Genomic DNA, 20275 nt, shown 5'->3' with positions numbered 1-20275 from the left:
TGCAACAAGCCCATGCCAACAGGCAGTGGTGCAAGTAAAAATCATTTCTTGCTGGTACTGCACTCATGGGAGGTACACAAGGAGGGGCACTTGACCTCCCATGTGACTCCTCCCCCCCACCACCCTGGGGCCCCCATGCTCTTCCCGTGCCCTCCAACACCCCCCTTTATATATACAAACATCAACATGCTTAACTACTCACTTTGCCCCAAAATATGTAGTATTTCAGTCTGTTTATATGGAATGTGGAATTGGATGAGGAGCCATTTCAGCATATGTATGACTTATTAAGAGAAATTTTAAGTAGAACTGTATCCTAAACTGCATTTATGGTATTGTACCCAAACATTGTATTTCAATGGGAGATTCAACTTTCTTTATAGTAACAAACTCCTGAAAATCTTAGATCTCACAAACGTGCTCCATAGTAATGCAGATAGTTCCATTGCCTTCAGTGGGATGGATCAAATGATTAAGGGTTTACAGGATTAGGTTCCAATTTTGTAAATTGTTCTGGATAAAACTGACAATGCCTGAGGTGTCAGATCAGAAGGCACTTCTTTGAATAAAGGTGGGCAGATGTAGGATAAGTCTTAGCTCTGTTGCTAAGATGAGGAACATATTTTCAGCGAAGTTTTTGGCAGGCTCTTGACTGATTTAAGGCTGTCAGTGTCCAGCAATATAATCTTCACTTATAGTTCTCTGACCTACAAAGTTGGAAAATGAGGCATTTGTTTTCTTTGTTTTGCTGCTCCAGTTCCAGTTAACAAAATGCATGTTAGACTAGTTTGGCTACAAAGAAGAATTCTAGGTACACTGAGGACAACACCTAATTCCCATCAGGCTGCAGAACTGGGCTGACATCAGAATCCAAATGTCCTCTGGTCAGTGCAAGCAGAGACATTCCTCTAATGATTTGAACTTGATGCGATGCAGTATGGATGTCATGGATAATTCAGACCAATGGGGAGAAACAGAATCCAAAACATTGTTTAAACACCTTCCGTCGCCCCCACTTCTCCCCTCTTGAGGACTCCTGACCAGTGTAACAGCAAATACATATGCTAACAAACTTAAACAAAGTGCAAGCGCCCCCCGGTCCCACTCTCCAGCACTGCAGAAGAGGCATGCCAAGCAGGATAGAGACGGATGTCCTGTGAGACCCTGCTCTGCAGTCTTGGTCAATGGGGCACGTCTCAGAGAGGGACAGCTGGCCCCAAGACCCTTGGAGTTGGCACCGGGAACTTCAGACCCGCAAGGAGTAGCATTGAGCCTGGGGCCGTTGGACTTTCCAGTTCATATGGTGGAGGAGTTGGGGCTACCATCTATTCTGAACACCTTTGAGGCTGCACGGGACCTCTTTGCCATGTTAGCATTCTATATCAAGTGCACAAAGCCGTTCAGGAGGTCGAACCAGCTTTTGTGGCTGTGGCAGACCACGTGAAAGGACTTCCGGTCTCATCTCAAAGATTATCTTCCTGGATCACAGCCTGTATCCGTACATGTTATGAGCTGGAAAAGGTCCCAGCCCCACCTCTTAAGGCTCACTCCACAAGGGCACAGGCTTCATCAGCTGTGTACTCCTGGCCCAGGTACTGATTCAAGAAATCTGCAGGGCAGCTACTTGATCCTTGGTGCATACGTTCACTTCTCACTGTGCCATCACACAGCACTCTAGAGATGATGCAGCTTTCAGCACAACGATGCTCTAATCAGTGATTCCTTAACTCCGACCCCACCTCTGGGGTAAAGCTTGGAAGTCACCCGATTGGAATTGACGTGAACAAGCACTCGAAGAAGAAAAAATGATTACTCACCTTCTTGTAACTTGTTCTTCGAGATGTGTTGTTGATGTCCTTTCCAATACCCATCCTCCTACCCCTCTGTTGGAGTAGCCAGCAAGAAGGAACTGGGGAGGTCATAAATTGAGGCAGGGTCATAAATTGAGCACCATGAAGGTGCCACTCTAGGGGGCTCCACAGCCGACCCGACGGGAGCTACTGGGCGAATAATTTTCGGCAACCATGCACACGGCGCATGCACACCCATTTGGAATGAATGTAAATAACACGTCTTGAAGAACAACAGTTACAAGAAGGTGAGTAACTTTTTTTCCTCCCTTCAAATTCCTTCTTTAAATCTTTCTTTTGGCTAGCTTTGCAAGGATGGTCTCCAGTGCAGTTTCTTTCTTCTGACTTGTCCTACTCTGTTTGCAAACTTAAAAATTTCAAGCATCATACTCAGCATCTTTCACATGTTCAGTGTTTGTTTGTTATAATCTTCATCCCTCTGTTCTCTTCCTTGTTTGCTATTATTTCCTCTGTGTGTCTTATTTAGATTTTGTTTGCCAGGACAGGAACAATATCTTTGTTTTTCTGGAAAGTGCGTTGTAAATTTATGGTCCAGTGTGTGTATTAAAAAATGTCCAACAGTCAACCAACATTTTTTGGCATTTCTGTTTTACAAGTATCTTCTTTGAGTATCTGTGTTGGGATATGTTTTCCCAGAATGTATCAATTTAATTATTTTCTGCCTCTGACTCAGAAGATGTGGGCAAAGCAGAACAAAACTGATATTTCCATCTTCCAGCTGTGGAAGGAGAGAGCATATTAGGATACCCTTTCCCTAGGATCCTGCAGAATCCTTTGCTGCCCAAACTCCTTTGTGCTCTATCTGTATAGTTTTTGTGAAGAGGGATTCAAAGCTAGAGAACATAATCAATAAGATTGCTTTCTGGACGGTGTTGACTACTCAACTAGTAACTATCACAGCAATCATTACTTCTACTCATGCTGCTGGAGTAAACATTTAATAGTAGCATAGCTGTCTATGGTTAATGTTATCACAGGAGAGACTAACAGGACACATGGAAATTTTGGGACCCATGGGTATAGGCTATAGGTCCCTATGGTTCACCTCAGGTTTGGTATAATCAGAGACCTCACCCAAATCCTAATTATTTATGTTTGCAGCAATTCCTAGTTAATTACATTCACAGATAGAGTAAACAACATATTGATTTTCTTCCAGATCACTAACTGAACCCATGCTGAGTGGTCATTTAAAGTGGTCATTTAAAATGCCTGTAATCCTATGTTGTGTTTCTCACCTATTTTTTTTGTAAGCAAAAAGCATGAGTAGTCAACAATTCTGGTAATCTTTTAATTAAGATTAGTAACTGAAATATATTGAAATTGACTCTGAATCACTACTTCCCATTTAACTGTAACTTAGGTAGTTAAGTATATGTACATAAGTGAAAATACTACTAAAGTCCAGCATTCAGGTTTCTACTGTAATATTTTATTTCAGTGAAAGGATTAGAGGAAATATTTGGGGGTTTTGTTGTTTTTTTATTTTTATTTTTCATTTTGTTGGGTATTTTTAGGAGATTTAAGTGTTTACATCACCTACCATCTCCTGTAATGCAGCTTTTCCAGAGAAACACGTCTTTTCCAATTAACGTAGCTTTTCAAAGTGTCATTTGCCACTGATGTCACTAGTGCTGCTTACACTGTTCTGCAAATTGTGGTGACATGAGCCTGTCATCACCAAAAAGAGGGAAACGTTAATTAGTCATTGGTTTGCATTACTGAGGTAGATATTACCATTATTATAACTTCAGTCACTTTTAAAGTAAGAAATAAATGAAAAAGAGGTATTTTAATGGCACTCCCTTCCAGAATTGTTGATACATATGAAGACTGAGCTATAACAATAGTAATTCTAAGATAAAATGAATGTCCATGGCCCTCTGTACACACAATCATGGAAATTCCCTATTCCACAATGAATGTATTGCCTCTTTAGCAAACATGGGGTGCTACAATGGTTAGTTTAAAATTCTCTCCTTTCCAGTCGGAGTTTGGGATTCTACTCAGTCAGGCTATCATGTGACTGTCAGAGTCTAGGAATAAGATGGGGGTATCGCATCTTCTGTGGTTCATATAACTCAAGTCAGCCCTTCTAACGCAATGTGTAAAGTAAAGATGTTGAATAGTCTGGGAAGAGGAAATTAATGTTGGGATTTGCAATATGTGCAGTATTACATTGGTACCAGAGTGCCACTGTAGGTTGTATCATGACATCTTTTTAATGGTTGATCTTTCTAAGTTCCCTAAAATCGACTTGCTTAGTTGGATTTCTTTGAAATTTGGCATACTTCAGGAGGATGCATGGTAGAGTTAGTGAGCCAAATTTTGAGGGCTTGGCTACACTGGAGAGTTGCAGCGCTGGTGGTGGGTTTACAGTGCTGCAACTTAGTAACTGTCCACACCTGCAAGGCACATCCAGCGCTGTAACTCCCTGGCTGCAGCGCTGGCTGTACACCTGGTCTGCTTGGGGTGTAACGATTGCAGCACTGGTGATGCAGCGCTGCTCATCAAGTGTGGCCACCAAAAGCGCTGTTATTGGCCTCCAGGGTATTAGGAGGTATCCTGCTCACAACAAACCGGAAGAATGGCTGAACTCCGAGCTCCCCCGAGCTGCTTATCTAAAAAACAAACACAGCTCCTGTTTGCTCGATTGAACGGAGGCAGGCAGGGGAATTGCTTTGGAAGGACAGCACACGGCAGAGGGGGAGGGGAGAGTCTGTGTTGAGCAGCTGCTTATGTGGTCTGAAGGCTATTTAGGAGTGCATAATTTGCATTTAGTGAATAAGAGGGGTGGGGGAAGGGCTCAAAACTTTTAAATTGATTGCAGGTTGGTGCTCTGTATCTTCCAGTCCTTAGAACTTGCAAGGCAGGGAGCTGACACAGTGTCACCTCCAAAAATCCACTCCCTCTGTCTTCCCCACGCTCTGTCACACTTTACCCCACCCCCCTCTTTTGAAAAGCACGTTGCAGCCACTTGAACGCTGGGATAGCTGCCCATAATGCACCGCTCCCAACAGCGCTGCAAGTGTGGCCACACTGCAGCGCTGGTAGCTGTCAGTGTGGCCACACTGCAGCGCTTTCCCTGCACAGCTGTACGAAGACAGCTGTAACTCCTAGCGATGTACAACTGTAAGTGTAGCCATACCCTGAGTCATTTGAGCATGGGTCATTTCCAGAGAGAGAAGCCCTGAAAAATTCTGCATGTTTGTTTTGTTTTCTCAGAGCTAGAGATCAAACTTTTTATGATGTGATGTGGGTCAAAATGGTTTCAAGCTGACAAGATTTACGCAAGGTAGTGTAGGCACTCACTATATCATTTTTACACTGTGAATGTGCCAATACAGAAAAACAGTTAGTGGGTTTCCATTCCTGTCATTTTGCATGCTTTAAAGCTCAATTCTTATAAGTGCTGTGAAGTCTGAATGGTGAATTGGATTGCTTTGAAATTTGATGTGCCTTGTGAGGGTGCCAGGGCAGGGTTAGTGATCCAAATTTAGAGTCATTTGACCCATGGGTTCCTGAGTTACAGTCCTCGCCAAAAAATAGTTTCCTTCTGCTGCCTTGTTCTGCTTCACTGAGAAGTATTGATGACTAGATGGATCACAGACCTCATTATGGCTGTGAATTCATCCTTCCATTAACGTAACCAAGGATAAGTTCCTCATTTCCCTCCCCTCTATCATCCTACCCCAGTGACAAAAGGAGTTTTGGATTGAGTGGCTGGAGGTTGGCTACAATTTGAGTCATGGGTAGTAGTTTCATTTTGGTGAGTGGGTTGTGTAATCAAAGTATTTAAGGAAAGAAGATTGGACATGTGAATGCTTCATGGGAGGGGAGGTGTATTGAGGGGTGGAGGAGTAGGGGAATATGATGAGAGGGGTTGGGGCTGCAGTGAAGAGAACAGGGTTATTGGAAGGGGCATGAATAGGGAGGAGTTATAGAGAAGGGGAAGAGGCTGAGGGCGGAGGTGAGGGAAGTGTGGCACTCCACACTCTGCCAGTGCACCCCCAACTAATGCATGCCACAGCTCTACCATTGCCCACAAACCACCCTGCACCTCCCAAAGCCTTTGGGGAAAATTTAGAGATGTCAATTCTACCTGAGAGGGAAGGGGTAATTAGGGGGCAGAGAAGTGGAGGAAAGGAGGAGAGGGGTTTCGAGCTGCAATGAGGTGAAAGGAGAGGGGGACAAATGGAGGTTGGTGGTAGAGGAAGGAGGCTTGGGGATTAGGGTAGGAGAGATGGGATAGTGGGAAGGAGGACAATGGGTTGAATGGCAGGAGGACTGGAGGAGAATAGAGGCAGGAATTCTTCCCTCCCATGTATGTACCCAGATATGGGGGGCTTTTTCCCCTTTAGGGAGTCCTGAGCCTCTCTCGCTGCCCTCCTCATGTGAGCCGGGGTCTGGAGCCTTGCCCCTCTGGGAGTGTCTGAGCCCTTCTGGCTGCCTCTGCCAGGATCTGTGAGACAGCCAGGATCTTCTCTATGGTGCCACAAGTACTCCTAGTTCTCAGAGCTATTGTTTCAGGTTGTATTAATCTCCATGAGGTGTTCTCATTCAGCTGAAAACACCTTATTGAGATGAATTGACCACTTCACACATTTCAGAGCCTCCTGTGCTGCAGATGGATGGGCACAGAGCCTTTTCCATCCATTGTCTGTCTAGCCTTCCAGTTTAAAGGACGTTTAGAGGACATTTCTAGGCACTGTAAAATCTTTGTGCTTATATAGATTTTCTTGAAATTTGCTATGCTTTGTGGGAGTGCAGAGTAGGGTTAATGACCCCCCATCCCCACCCCTTTTTGTGGTTGTTTGAACTGGGGTTCCAGATAAGCCCTGAAACAACAAAATTATTTTTCTAACAGTTTCTAATGGGGTTTGCACAGAACTAGTGATCAATCAATTGCTGTGATGTGGATCAGAGTGGTCTCTGCTGGTCAGTTTTACCCAAGTAATGCATGGCAGCCACTAAGTCTTTAGGGTACCGAAATTGTGAATTTAAGTTCACTTTTTCACTTGCATAGATGGTGGATAGTACTCTGAACTGCACAAAATAGAAAAGAGATAGAAAATGAGACAGAAAATATAATGCCCCTGTATAAATCCATGGTATGCCCACAGCTTGCATACTGCTTGCAGTTCTGGAAACCTCATCTCAAAAAAGATATACACCTCTACCTCGATACATATAACGCTGTCCTCGGGAGCCAAAAAATCTTACCGTGTTATAGGTGAAACTGCGTGATATTGAACTTGATTTGATTCACGGGAGTGCTCAGCCCCTTCCCCCCCAGAGCACTGCTTTACCGCGTTATAGCCGAATTCGTGTTTTATCAGGTCGCAGTATATCGAGGTAGAAGTGTGTTAGAAGTGGAAAAGGTACAGAGAAGGGCAATTTAGAATAATTAAGCTTATGAAACAGCTTCCATATGAGGAGAGATTAAAAAGAGTGGGACTGTTCAGCTTGGAAAAGAGATGATGGGTAGGAGAGGGGAATTAGAGAGGTCTATAAAATCATAATGGTATGGAGAAAGTAATAGGGAAGTGCTATTTACCCCTTCACATAACACACAACTGGGGGATCACCTACTGAAATTAATAGCAGCAGGCTTAAAACAAACAATAAGGAAGTTCTTCACATAATGCAAGTTAACCTGTGGAACTTGTTGCCAGGGATTGATGTAAAGGCCAAAAGTATAAATGGGTTCAATGAAAGAGTTAGATAAATTGGCTGTGTTTGTGAGATGTGGAAATCTGTGTGTTGCACCTTCTGAAGCATGTGAGGCAAGAGAAGACCTACATGTGTACCTGCAGGATGCATCACTTTTATGTGGAATGGTGTAGGTTACGTCAGGAGCAAGGCACAGGGCTTTTATTAAATGGCAGTTGTGAGTAGTGAGGTGGAATAGGAACGGGTTCCAATGATTTAATGATGGCTGCATGAAAGTGTAGGTTGAGATGGTATCCTGGGAGTAAGTGTAAGGGAGTTGTAAAAGGCCATGAAGTGATTCTTAAATTGTATACGTGTGGTATTCTTTCTGGGAAAGTTGGCTGTATGGGTGAGTGTACACTTGGATCTGGAACCTCCTGAATCTTATAGTGCCAAGAGCCAGTGTGAGTATGTGCATATGGATATATTGCTTGAAGAGGGTAGAGGGCAGGTGGGGCAGACAACTCCCTCCTCCCCCCCCATTTCTCCCTTTTTTGTCCTTTAATAGTGTCAGATGGAATCCTGTGGCTGAGTGTGAATGAGTGGTTAAAAGGAGGTAAAGAGCTTGTATATTTCAGCAACTGTGGGGTTGGCAGAGTAAAAGTGTGTGTGCAAATAGGGTGGGGGGTGTTGAGGCATTGCAAAAGAAGGAAGAGTCATGGGTAACCTCAGGGCCGTCCTTAGGCATAGGCAACATAGGCAGCTGCGTAGGGCACCTGAAAATTTGGGGCACCACTGGGTCTTAGTGTCCACCCTCTTGTTTTCCTATCCCTGTTTTGACCCTTCCTGCAGGCTCCCACAGATGGCTGCTTTAGCCTGGTGAGTCTTCCTTGGGAGGGAATCTAGTAGTTAAAAGTGAAAAAACCTCCAGCCTGCCAGACCTATTAGCACAACATTGAAACTGTTAAAGAGACATTCAAGGGGTAATAAAGCCATTTAACAGGCATTTGCCAACCCCAAGGTATATACTGACAGGTTTCAGAGTGGTAGTCCTGTTAGTCTGTATCAGCAAAAACAAGGACGAGTCCTTGTGTCACCTCAAAGACTAACAAATTATTTGGGCATAAGCTTTTGTGGACTAGAACCCATTTCATCAGATGTCCACGAAAGCTTATGCCCAAATAAAATTTTATACTGTCAGTTTCTGACTTTACTGACAAGAACAGTTGTGCATTAATGTAATATTTACACAGAACATGTCAGTCTACAGGACCTTAATTTAAAATTTGCTTTAAAAATTATTTCATTAGTGAGCTGGTGAAGATTATAAAATCACATTTCTAAAAAATGCTTGCGTAGAGTTTTAGATGCACAATCATCTTTAGCCTTAAATGTGTGGATCTTCACACACAGTTTTTTAAATAAATCCTTCAAAAGACCTCCCTTATCTAAAATACACATTTTAATTACTATAGTTAAAAAAAAAAAAGTGATTCCAAGTCTTCCTGTCCTTTCTGTCCATCCCTTCACCACCTCTCCCCCCACTCCCCACTGAAGAGAGCCCTTAAAGGGACAACAGTCCTTCCCTTCCAGATAGCTGGACAAAGAGTTTCCCTTTCTTTACTTCTGACTATCTGACAAACTAGTTTTAAAAGAACCCTCCAGCAAAATCAGTACCTTAGTAAGACAAAATCCTTGTTATACCTAAAATCTTTGGAAACATATTTTTTTAAAGTTGGTGAAATTTCATAACCATGTCTCTTGTTATGGAGATCACACAAAGTAAATTACTGTTCCCTTTTTCTAAAAGCAATGAACATTGTTATGAACACACTAAATCTCTCTGATTTAATTTAAAAGAATGTCTTTGTTTCAGTGAGTTAAATATGTAGTAATCTGGAATGCTGGTTTAAGATTTGAGTACATTTAAAATATAAATTCAACTTAGAAATACTGATGAAGAAAATGTAAAACAGAGAAGAGCTGCATCATATATTCCATAATATGTAATGTTGTATTCAGCAGGACAGCTGACTCACCCTTACTATGAAGTTTTTGCAAATAAATCTCTGACAAACTTCAGGGCATATCAAAAAACCTGTGACTGACATTTTTTATTGCCAAATTTTAGTGCTTTTAATTAGGTACTTTCTTCATGTCCATTCTGCATGAGGGAGAGTGCATGGAAGTCTCTGCGGGGAACTGTGACTCTCTGCCACCATGAGGCAGGCTGGGCATCTCATTATCCTTTGCTGTCAAGTCCCTCCTCCCCCTCCCACACCAGGCTGTGAGCTTGGGCTGCCATCCGGCATAGGGGCACCAGTTTAATAATACTGCCTAGGGCCCCATAAATCCTAAGGACGGCCCTGGGTAACCTTAACTCTTCATTTCCTGGTTTACAGAAGTTTGAGTTTTGTTCAACTCAGCATATTGCAAGGGGACAGCATACTATCAAGCAACCTTAAATCTGTATTAACATAGTTTTTCCCCATAAAATATTCTTAATATCTAGCAAAATATATATAGTGGCTTTTTTATTTTGTGGAGTCATGTATCATCTCTTCAGTGAGAGATTGTGGTGACTTGGGGATACACATTTTATAAAAACCATAGCTTCTGTATAGACAGGGTATGGTGATTAGTCTAATACATAAGGACACTGGCATATCTCTTATTGGTGCAGAAATTGTAACAATTTATTTGTGCTGTGACGTCTTTAGACTTCCCTATCTGACAGCCCTTTTTTAGAGATTGTTGAGGGAATCCATACACTTACAGAGTGGGCCTAAAGCTTTTACCATTTTCTTTTCACTCTTTTAATAGACTTCCTGTAAGAAACTGAATTAACTATCATGGGCTGTATAGAGCACAACATGTAAGGAAGGCATGCCTAGAAGGTTAAATATCCGAAGTATCAGGAAGGTAGAGAGCTCACTTTTGTGATCTTTCCAGCCCAGCAAGGATTGCAGGTGTGGTAGTCTGGTTTTAATATTGTAGGGTGCCTGAAATGTCCTTCCCTTATCACTTTGAGGAGTTTTCCTAACAGGAAAATATGAAAAAAGCACTGCTTCATGAAAACACGTGTAAGTTAGATGGATAATCAAACCTCTCTCTTCTTTCTCTAGAAAACTGCCCTTCTATCTCTTCTTTTTTTTTTTTTAAGGAATGTTCTGTCCTCACTTGCCCATGCCTCTGACCCAGGGATCGGCAGCGTTTGGCCCGCAGCCCACCCAGGGTAAGCCTCCTGGCATGCCGGGTTGGTTTGTTTACTTGCCGCGTCCACAGGTTTGGCCGATCGCAGCTCCCACTGGTCGCGATTCGCCGCTCCAGGCCAATGGGGCCTGCAGGGAAGCAGTGCGGGACAAGGGATGTGCTGACCCCATGCCAAATGTTGCCGATCCCTGCTCTAACCTAGAGAAAGTTGGCTTTTAGTTTGATTTCCTTTGCTTTAAAAAGGAAGCTTCAAATCTCTTTAGGACTGGGACTTTCATTAAAAAAGGGGCTGTTTGTGCCAAAAGTGTCCTTTTGAGAAGGAAACCATTGTCCTTAATGACTTAGCTGGGATTTTAAAGGTCCAAGCCAGCCTGAGTGTCTTCCTCTCAAAAGAACAGGGCAAAGCACTTGTTTAATGCCTTTTGGAAACTATAAAGATCAAGGCTCCCTGCAATAAGCAGTCTAAGCAGGGCCTGTCTTCTGTGCATAATACCTAGTGCTGTGGGGTCCTGGTCCATGATTAGAGCTCCTAGGCGCAAGGAATAGGAATGTTTACAATTATAAAAAGGGAATTTGTATTTTGTCATGCAGCCGTACTACTTAGGCCAGTAGTGGTGGGCAACCTGTGGCAGGCCGCAAAACTGTTGGTTTACATCAACCATCTGCAGGCACGGCCACCTGCAGCTCCCAATGGCTGTAATTTGCCATTCCCGGCCAATCGGAGCTGTGGGAAGTGGTGGCCGGCCTGTGCTGCTTCCCACAGCTCCCATTGGCTGGGAACGGTGAACCACGGCCACTGGGAGCTGCAGACGGTCAATGTAAACAAACTGTCTCATGGCGCACCAGCGGATTACCCTGATGAGATCACATCCTAAGTCAGTGGTGGGCAAGCTGTGGCCCAAGTTAATGAGCACTGGTCAATACCTCAAATAGAGCCTATCAAAAGCAGGGGTAGGGTTCCGTGGGAGAAGCTGGAGATAATTCAGGAGATAGTGCTGTTGGAGAAAAGGCTGCTGAATCAGTATCCTATTGTCACATTAAAGAGCTATGCTAGAGAAGATGGGTAACATTTTCAAAAGCACCTAAGTGCCAAAGTCTCTCTTGAAAATGGGACTTGTTTTCTAAAGCACCGAGGAGACTAAGTCACTTAAGTTCTTTTTTCAAAAAAGACTTAGGCAACATTTTCCAAAGCACCTGTCATCTTTAATTACTGAGGGGAGGAGAAGTGGTAAGGTATCATTGCCAAGTTTCTCTTTAGGTGATAATGTTTACTCTCTCTTAGGGCCTGATCCAGTAGTTCTCAACCTGTTTACTATTGTGGGCTGCATATGCAGCTCTTTGTGTTATGTGGGCCACATCCACGCAATATATAAACTACCCTATCTGCTGTGGCTGCCCAGTTGTGCACATGTCCCTCGACACCTGCTTCCAGATAGTAAGGGGCAGGGTTGACCCCACCCGCTGGGCCATGGGGGATCCTAGCTGGAAGCCACTGAGGGACAAATTTCCACCCTGCACCAGCTCTCCCCCCAGAGACAGGACTTACAGGGCAGCATCTTGCTCTTGCTCTGAGCTTCGGGTCTGGACATGGCCAGCAGGGGGTGGGCAGGAAGGCACTGTCTGCTGCAGGCAGTCCAGGGTGCTCTGCAGCCTGGAGCATGCTCATCTCACCCCCAGAGGTGGCACATAGCTGTGGCTAGTGGGAGGGCATGTGCCAATCCCCCCACCCCCCCTGTTTCTATATATGCCTCTGGCATGGATGCTCAGAAGCAAGGAGACAGATCTCCCACTGGCAGTGGCACGCAGTCATCCCCTTCTCTTCCCTCTACCCCATCCTCCTATCTCCTTCCTCTCCCAACTGTCCCCTTCCCCTGTCCCACTCCCTCATCTCTCTCTTTCCCCATCCCACTCTCCCATCCCCTATCCCTTTCTTTTTGCCCTTCTCCATCTCCTTCCCACCCCATCCTCTCTCGTCTCCCCACTGTCCCCTGCCCCCTCCCCTTCTCTTCCCCATGCCCCCTCCCCTTCTCTTCCCCCTGCTCCATCCTCTTTCCTCTCCACACTGTCCCCTGCCCCATTTCTCCCATCCCCTTCTCTTCCCCTGCCCTGTCCCGTCTTTCTTCCGTCCCTATTGCCTTGCCCTAACATAGGCACTCGCTGTTGTACAGAAACAGGACCCAACGCACGTCAAAGAGGACAGTGATAGGCACTAGGACGCAGGAGGCAGCATCCCAGAGCTGCCACCCTCCACTGGGGAGAGGCGCCGAGTGAGCTGGCACAGTGTGGGAAGGACAGAACCTACGCTCCTCACCCCAACAGGCTGAGCAGAGCAAGTCCTGCCCAGTACCCCGTATTTCTGTGAGAGGTGGGAGGGCAATGCCCCCCTAAACTATGCCTATGGCTGGCACGGGTTGATGACTCAGTGCCTTCCCCCGCATGTGGTAACTGAATACATGGCAACCCTACAATTTGTCCCAGGGAGGGAGGAAGCAGTAGGCTGCCACCAGAGCTCCTCCCCCACCACAGAGAGCTACTTCGCCTTTCCTGTGGCACTAGTGCTCCAGTCGGGCTCCAGGGTCTACCCCTCAGCTGGCCCCACCCTCTGCCGGGACCGGCAAACTTTGAATTTTTTTTAACACACAGATGGGACTGGGCTGCAAGTGGCCCACGAGTTGAGAACCACTGGTCTGATTCAATGGCCATTGAAGTGATGGGGAGGATTTCCATTGGCTTCAGTGGACACTAGCAGGCCCTGTGTGATCTCTGAAGTTTTATTTGATACCAAATTCTCTTCCTGTCTAAAGCTGTAATGTTGTGATGTATTATCTCAGAGGTGGCTGCTTTTTTGGTAATGTGTGAAGCATCCCTGTTGTGTAAGCAGTATGGTTTGGGAGACTATCTGCTCCTAATCTTAACTATGAAGTTAGGTGTCTTATAAGAGCATGTAATTTAAATGTTTATTTGTAAATTCATTTGGCATGAGGGGCTGTATAAATGTAAGACACATTTTATTATTGATAATTACTAGGTATATTTAGTAGCTAGCTGAAAACGTGTTTCATTAAGGGTCAGGCATATTTTAATTGTGGGTAAAAAGCACAGTTCTGAAGCCAGACTTCACTTTGATAATAAAAGGATGAAGCTTTATTTTTTGTAAAGCTTACTTGTTGATAAATTTGGCAGTTAACAAAACTTCAGTCTTCTTAACTGTCTTCTGGGCTCCAGCTCCCAATAATCAGGCTGTCTTGGAACTACATCAGTTGACTCGGGCTTGTTTGACTCAGGGTACGTCTACACTATGGGATTATTCCAATTTTACATAAACCGGTTTTATAAAACAGATTGTATAAAGTCGAGTGCATGCGGCCACACTAAGCACATTAATTTAGCGGTGTGCGTCCATGGTCCGAGGCTAGTGTCGATTTCCGGAGCGTTGCACTGTGGGTAGCTATTCCATAGCTATCCCATAGTTCCCGCAGTCTCCCCCGCCCCTTAGAATTCTGGGTTGAGAGCCCAGTGGCTGATGGGGCAAAAATCATTGTCGCGGGTGGTTCTGGGTAAATGTCATCAGTCATTCCTTCCTCCAGGAAAGCAACGGCAGACAATCATTTTGTGCCCTTTTTCCCTGGATTGCCCTGGCAGATGCCATAGCACGGCAACCATGGAACCCGTTCAGCTTTTTTTTTTTTTTTTTTTTACAGTCACCATATGTGTACTGGATGCTGCGGACAGGCGATACTCCAGCGCTACACAGCAGCATTCATTTGCTTTTGCATGATAGCAGAAATGGTTACCAGTCGTTCTGTACCGTCTGCTGCCAGTGTAATTTGGCAATGAGATGACGGTTATCTGTCCTTCTGTGCTATCTGCTGCTATCATGGGTGCCTCTGGCTGAGATCGGCCGGGGGCGCAAAAGCAAAATTGGGAATGACTCCCCAAGTCAATCCCTCCTTTATGGTTTCTAAAAAATAGTCAGTCCTGCCTAGAATATGGGGCAAATGTACTAGAGAAGCAGTGTATCAGAGTACAGCTGCTCTGTGTCAGATCCCACAGAAATGATGAGCTGCATGCCATTCACGGGGGGTGCCCCTGCAACAACCCCACCTGTTGCTTCCCTTCTCCCCCAACCTTCCTGGGCTGCCATGGCAGTGTCCCCCCCATTTGTGTCATGAAGTAATAAAGAATGCAGGAATAAGAAACACTGAGTTTTTAGTGACATAAAATATGGGGGAGGCAGCCTCCCGGTGCTATGATAGTCCAGGCAGGACATTAAGTGGTGTGGGGGAGAGGAGCCCAGCATCCCACTGCTATGATAGTCCAGGCAGTACAGAATCTTTTCTTTAGACATGAAAGGGACGGGGCTGATTGAAGCTCAGCCCTCAGTTGCTATGGTGAAGACGGTTACCAGCCGTTCTGTACCATCTACTGGGAATGACCGGGAGTCATTCCTATTTACACCCAGGCACCCCCGGCCAGCCTCACCTAAAGCCAGCCAGGAGCACTCATGGGTTGATAAGAAGGACGGTTACCAGTCCTACTGCACCGTCTGCCACCGGGGAGGAGAGAGGAGTGGATACTTCTCTTCACTGCTGCAGCATCGCGTCTACCAGCAGCATTCAGTAGACATAGGGTGACATTGAAAGAAGTCAAGAAATGATTTCTTTCCCTTTTCTTTCATGTGGGTGGGGGGAGTAAATTGACGAGCTGTTCCCTGAATCACGCCGGACAATGCGTTTGAACCTACAGGCGTTGGGAGCTCAGCCAAGAATGCAAATACTTTTCAGAGACTGCTGGGGACTGTGGGATAGCTGGAGTCCTCAGTACCCCCTCCCTCCCTCCATGAGCGTCCATTTGAGTCTCTGGCTTCCCGTTATGCTTGTCACGCAGCACTGTGTAGCCTGGAGATTTTTTTTTTCAAACGCTTTGGCATTTCGTCTTCTGTAACGGAGCTTTGATAGAACAGATTTGTCTCCCCATACAGCAATCAGATTTCATATCTCCCATACGGTCCATGCTGGAGCTCTTTTTGGATTTGGGATTGCATTGCCACCCGTGCTGATCAGAGCTCCACGTTGGGCAAACAGGAAATGAAAATCAAAATTTCGCGGGGCTTTTCCTGTCTACCTGGCCACTGCATCCAAGCTAAGATTGCTGTCCAGAGTGGTCACAGTGGAGCACTGTGGGATATCGCCCGGAGGCCAATACCGTCGATTTGTGCCCACACTAACCCTAATCTGATATGGTAATACCAATTTTAGCGCTACTCCTCTCGTCAGGGAGGAGTACAGAAACCGATTTAAAGAGCCCTTTATAGCGATATAAAGGGTCTCGTAGTGTGGACGGGTACAGCGTTAAATCGGTTTAACGCTGCTAAAATCGGTTTAAACGCGTAGTGTAGACCAGGCCTCAGAGGGCTGAGGCTGTGTGATGCTGGGCTAGTCCCTAACTTTGTTTTATTTAAAAAAAACAACAAAACAATGATGTCTTTAGTTAGTGTAACTGGCTGTGGTATTTCAATAATTTATTTTAACACATGGTTGATAGGCACCAGTTTTATCCTCACTCCCTTCCCTGGACAACTACAGTTTTTGCTTTTAAAAAATTCACCACACCTCACTCTCCAAAACAGGTTTTCTCTTTCAGTTGTTTTAAACAGTGGTTAAAATCTCAGTATCTGGTCTGGGAAAAAAAACAGCCAGTAATCCCAATTGGCAGGGGAAGTTAAGTCAGCATGAATTTGTGTGCACGTGAAGCCCAGGGCAGTGCTCATGTGCAATTTCATTCTACCCAGCATTTAGACAATTAGGGTTTCCCTGCCACAGGGCAGGGAGACTCTCAACCCTACAAATCAATGGCTGCAACAATTAATGTCTTTCATTATCAGTGGGACACAGTGAAAACACGGACTGTAACTTTTAAGCGGTCAGATTTTCAGTGTTTGACAGAGTTCCTTTTAAACCATATTTGTTTTGCAGTAGTTTTATCACTTGAAATGAATTCTAATAAAATGCTAAGCAACCTTGCTAAGGTAATAGAATAGCATTGGGATCATGACACCTATGTACATGGAACTAATGATTTTTCTCTCTCTCTTTCTCTCTCTTCCCCCCGCCCCCTTTTCCTCCTTCCACTCCCCCCCCCCCATAGAGTTTTTCATCCTACTATAAAGGAGGATTTGAACAGAAAATGAGTAGACGAGAAGCTAGTCTTATTTTAGGCATAAGGTAGGTGTGCTGCATTAATACTGTTTTTGTTCTATCACCAGACTGAACGGAGAAATGTAAGGTGAAAGAATAGGGCTATATGGTGCTCACAGTTGTAACTTGTTAAAAAAAATTGTGTTCCATATGCCATTCTAAGACTGTAGTTTGGTTGAAAAAAAAATACAATAAAATGAGCAACCATGCAACTTTCGTCATGCTTTCAGGCCACTTACAGCAGGAGAGGGCAAATGCTATAAATATAAATCAGAACAGCACATCCTGTGTTGATCAACGTGATCATCTACTCTGATCTCACTACAAAATCAAGATATACAATACTGTGGATTGTATTAATGCATCAGTAATGCAGAAAGCAATTCCATTGAGTCTGTCATTTCAAATGTATGTGTAATCTCTCTTCACATCTTGTTTATTGTGGGTAAAGGAGTTGAGGATGCAATACAGTGTATTAGGATGAATTTAAGGTTGAGTGTAGGCATGTGTAACTTCAGGGTAAAACACATTACAGAATATTGTGATTATCCCCAATACGAAGCATTACAAACCCAGGCAATTAAGAGTTAAGGTTACACTTAAACATGTTTTGGATTTCCTTTAACATATGGAAATGCACAACTAAGGCACCCAAACCATGATTATTGCAGGAAGTCGCTATAGGATAAAGTTAAGATTGTTTGGTTGCCTTAACTGTGCAGTTCCCAATGTTAACATGTTTGGATTTTTGTTTGTGTAACCTTAACATTAATTAGACTTTAATTACAGGAATGTTGTAATGATGCCTATCTAACCCTTCTTAATCCAGGCGACTGAGAGTTAAGGTTACATTTAAAGTTAATTACAACATTTCTGTAAGGGTCTTCAACTGATATGTCCCAAAATTGTTGTTCTTGATGTAATTTTTGTCTTGCAGTTTCCTTAGATTTTGAAAATAAGTATCTCACACATGCACACTAAACAAGAAACCCAAAGAGATTGGTACCATATGGTATTTTGGGTGACTTGAAGAAATGCATTAGCAACCTTAAATTTAATTTTAATAAGTAATTTATGGGCAGATTCACTGGCACACCAGAGTAATGCATTGCAGCTAGAGCTTACTGGTCCATTTAGATGGCTTTAAAGTTAGTTTGCTTTGACAGAACGGTTCATAGCAGTCAATGTACTGGTGATTCTGGACCTTAATTTGCAGTTGAATTGTTGTTTCAGAGGTCTGTGTTAGAGAACAGCTGCTGTGTAAAGGAGGGATGGGAGATCCCAGCCCCATAATTCCAATGTCTATGCACTTTAAAGGTATCCCTTATGCTCTGCTTGTTTCCCCAGTTAGTACTATCTTAGTGTGCAGTGGAGAAGAGGCAAGAATGCTGTCCTGTGGGGAGCCTTGTAAAGTACTGATGCCCCAGCCGGTATGTGGTCATGGAACCTTTACTTGTCCCAATTGTCACTTCTCCTTAATCTGCCAACAAGAATTTTGAATTAGGGCTGTCAATGAATTGCAGTTAACTCATGCGATTAACTAAAGAAAACTAATCACGATTAATTGCGGTTTTAATCGCACTGTTAAACAATAGAATACCAGCTGAAATTTATTAAATATTTGTTGTTTTTCTACATTTTTAAATATATTGATTTCATTTTCAATACAGTATACAAAGTAGACAGTGCTCACTTTATATTGTTTTTATTACAAATATTTGTACTGTAAAAATGTCAAACAAGAAATAGTATTTTTCAGTTCACTTCATACAGCTGCTATAGTGCAATCGCTTTATGGTGAATGTGCAACTTACAAATGTAGATTTTTTTTTTTGTGTGTGTGTGTGTGTGACATAACTGCACTCAAAAACAAAGCAATGTAAAACTTTAGAGCTTACAGGTCCACTCAGTCCTACTTTTTGTTCAGTCAATCGCTAAGACAAACAAGTTTTGTTTACATTTACGGGAGATAAGGCTGCCTGTTTCTTATTTACAGTGTCACCTGAAAGTGATAACAGGCATTCGCATGGCATTTTGTAGCCAGCACTGCAAGGTATTTACGTGTGATATGCTAAACGTTCATATCTCCCTTCATACTTCGGCCACCATTCCAGAGGATGTGCTTCCATGCTGATGATGATCATTAAAAAAATAATGCATGAATTAAATTTGTGGCTGAACTCTTTGGGGGAGAACTGTACATCTCCTACTCTGTTTACCCACATTCTGCCATATATTCCATGTTATAGCAATCCTTTTAAGAACACTTTCACTGCAGATTTGACAAAACACAAAGAAGGTACCAATGTGATATTTCTAAAGATAGCTACATCACTCGACCCAAGGTTTAAGAATCTGAAGTACATTCCAAAATGGGATGAGGTGTGGAACTTTGCTTTCAGAAGTCTTAAAAGACCAATACTCCAATGCAGGAACTACAGAACCAGAACCACCGAAAAGAAAAACAGCCTTGGAGCCCCCCCAACGAACCTCTATGTATCCACATACCCCCACACCTAGACACCTCACTGAACTGCCTGCACTCAGGTTGTCCCACACAGAATCTTCTCACTTCACACCTGGATCCCCCCACACTGATCTCCTCAACACTTGGATCCTGCTTGGTTGAGTCTGGCTGCTGTACACCTGGCGCAGAAGAGCAGGGTCCCAGGGTGTTTCTAGGGCAGGCCCTAGCCTTGTGCTGTGTCAAGGTCGGGTGCAGCCTCAACACTGAGTCCATATCCCCGCGATGGAGGAGCTGCAGAGTGATCTCCCACCTTTGTGCAGTCAGTGGCCAGTGTTCCCCACTGGCATGCTGGAGCTTCTGCATTTATTTATTGACAAATAAAACATGAAGAATTTTAAAATATTGTGTGGAGATTTTTTAATTTTTTGACATGAATCTTTAGTGCATCTGGCAGATAAATATCTTGTGATGCCGGCTATGACAGTGCCATGCGAATGTCTATTCTCACTTTCAGGTGATATTGTAAAGAAGAAGTGGGCAGCATTATTTCCTGTAAATGTAAACAAACTGAGCAATTGGCTGAACAAGAAGTAGGACTGAGTGGATTTATAGGCTCTAAAATTTTACTTTGTTTTACTTTTGAATTCAGTAATTTTTTGTACATAATTCTACATTTGTAAGTTCAACTTTATAATAAAGAGATTACACTACAGTACACCTCTACCTTGATATAATGCGACCCAATATAACACGAATTTGGATATAATGCGGGGGCAGGGCTGCGCACTCTGGTGGATCAAAGCAAGTGTGATATAATGCGTTTTCACCTGTAACGCGATAAGATTCTTTTTGGCTCCCGAGGACAGTGTTATATC

At 43.8% G+C, this 20275-nt stretch overlaps 1 protein-coding gene across 2 annotated transcripts in view; it reads left to right on the top strand.

Annotated features, from left to right (window-relative positions):
* The window catches only part of DNAJC15 (DnaJ heat shock protein family (Hsp40) member C15), a 53015-nt gene that overhangs the window by 22002 nt on the left and 10738 nt on the right, over positions 1 to 20275 (top strand). For both annotated transcript variants that reach the window (XM_030565733.1, XM_030565740.1), the window contains exon 4: positions 16884 to 16960. In XM_030565733.1, coding sequence (XP_030421593.1) covers positions 16884 to 16960 — 77 coding nt within the window. The remainder of the gene's footprint in view (positions 1 to 16883; positions 16961 to 20275) is intronic.

Source organism: Gopherus evgoodei, chromosome 1, assembly GCF_007399415.2.
Source record: "Gopherus evgoodei ecotype Sinaloan lineage chromosome 1, rGopEvg1_v1.p, whole genome shotgun sequence".
Lineage (NCBI taxonomy): Eukaryota > Metazoa > Chordata > Testudines > Testudinidae > Gopherus > Gopherus evgoodei.
The sequence above is the reverse complement of the archived record's forward strand: the minus strand, read 5'-3'. Positions and strand labels throughout refer to the sequence as shown.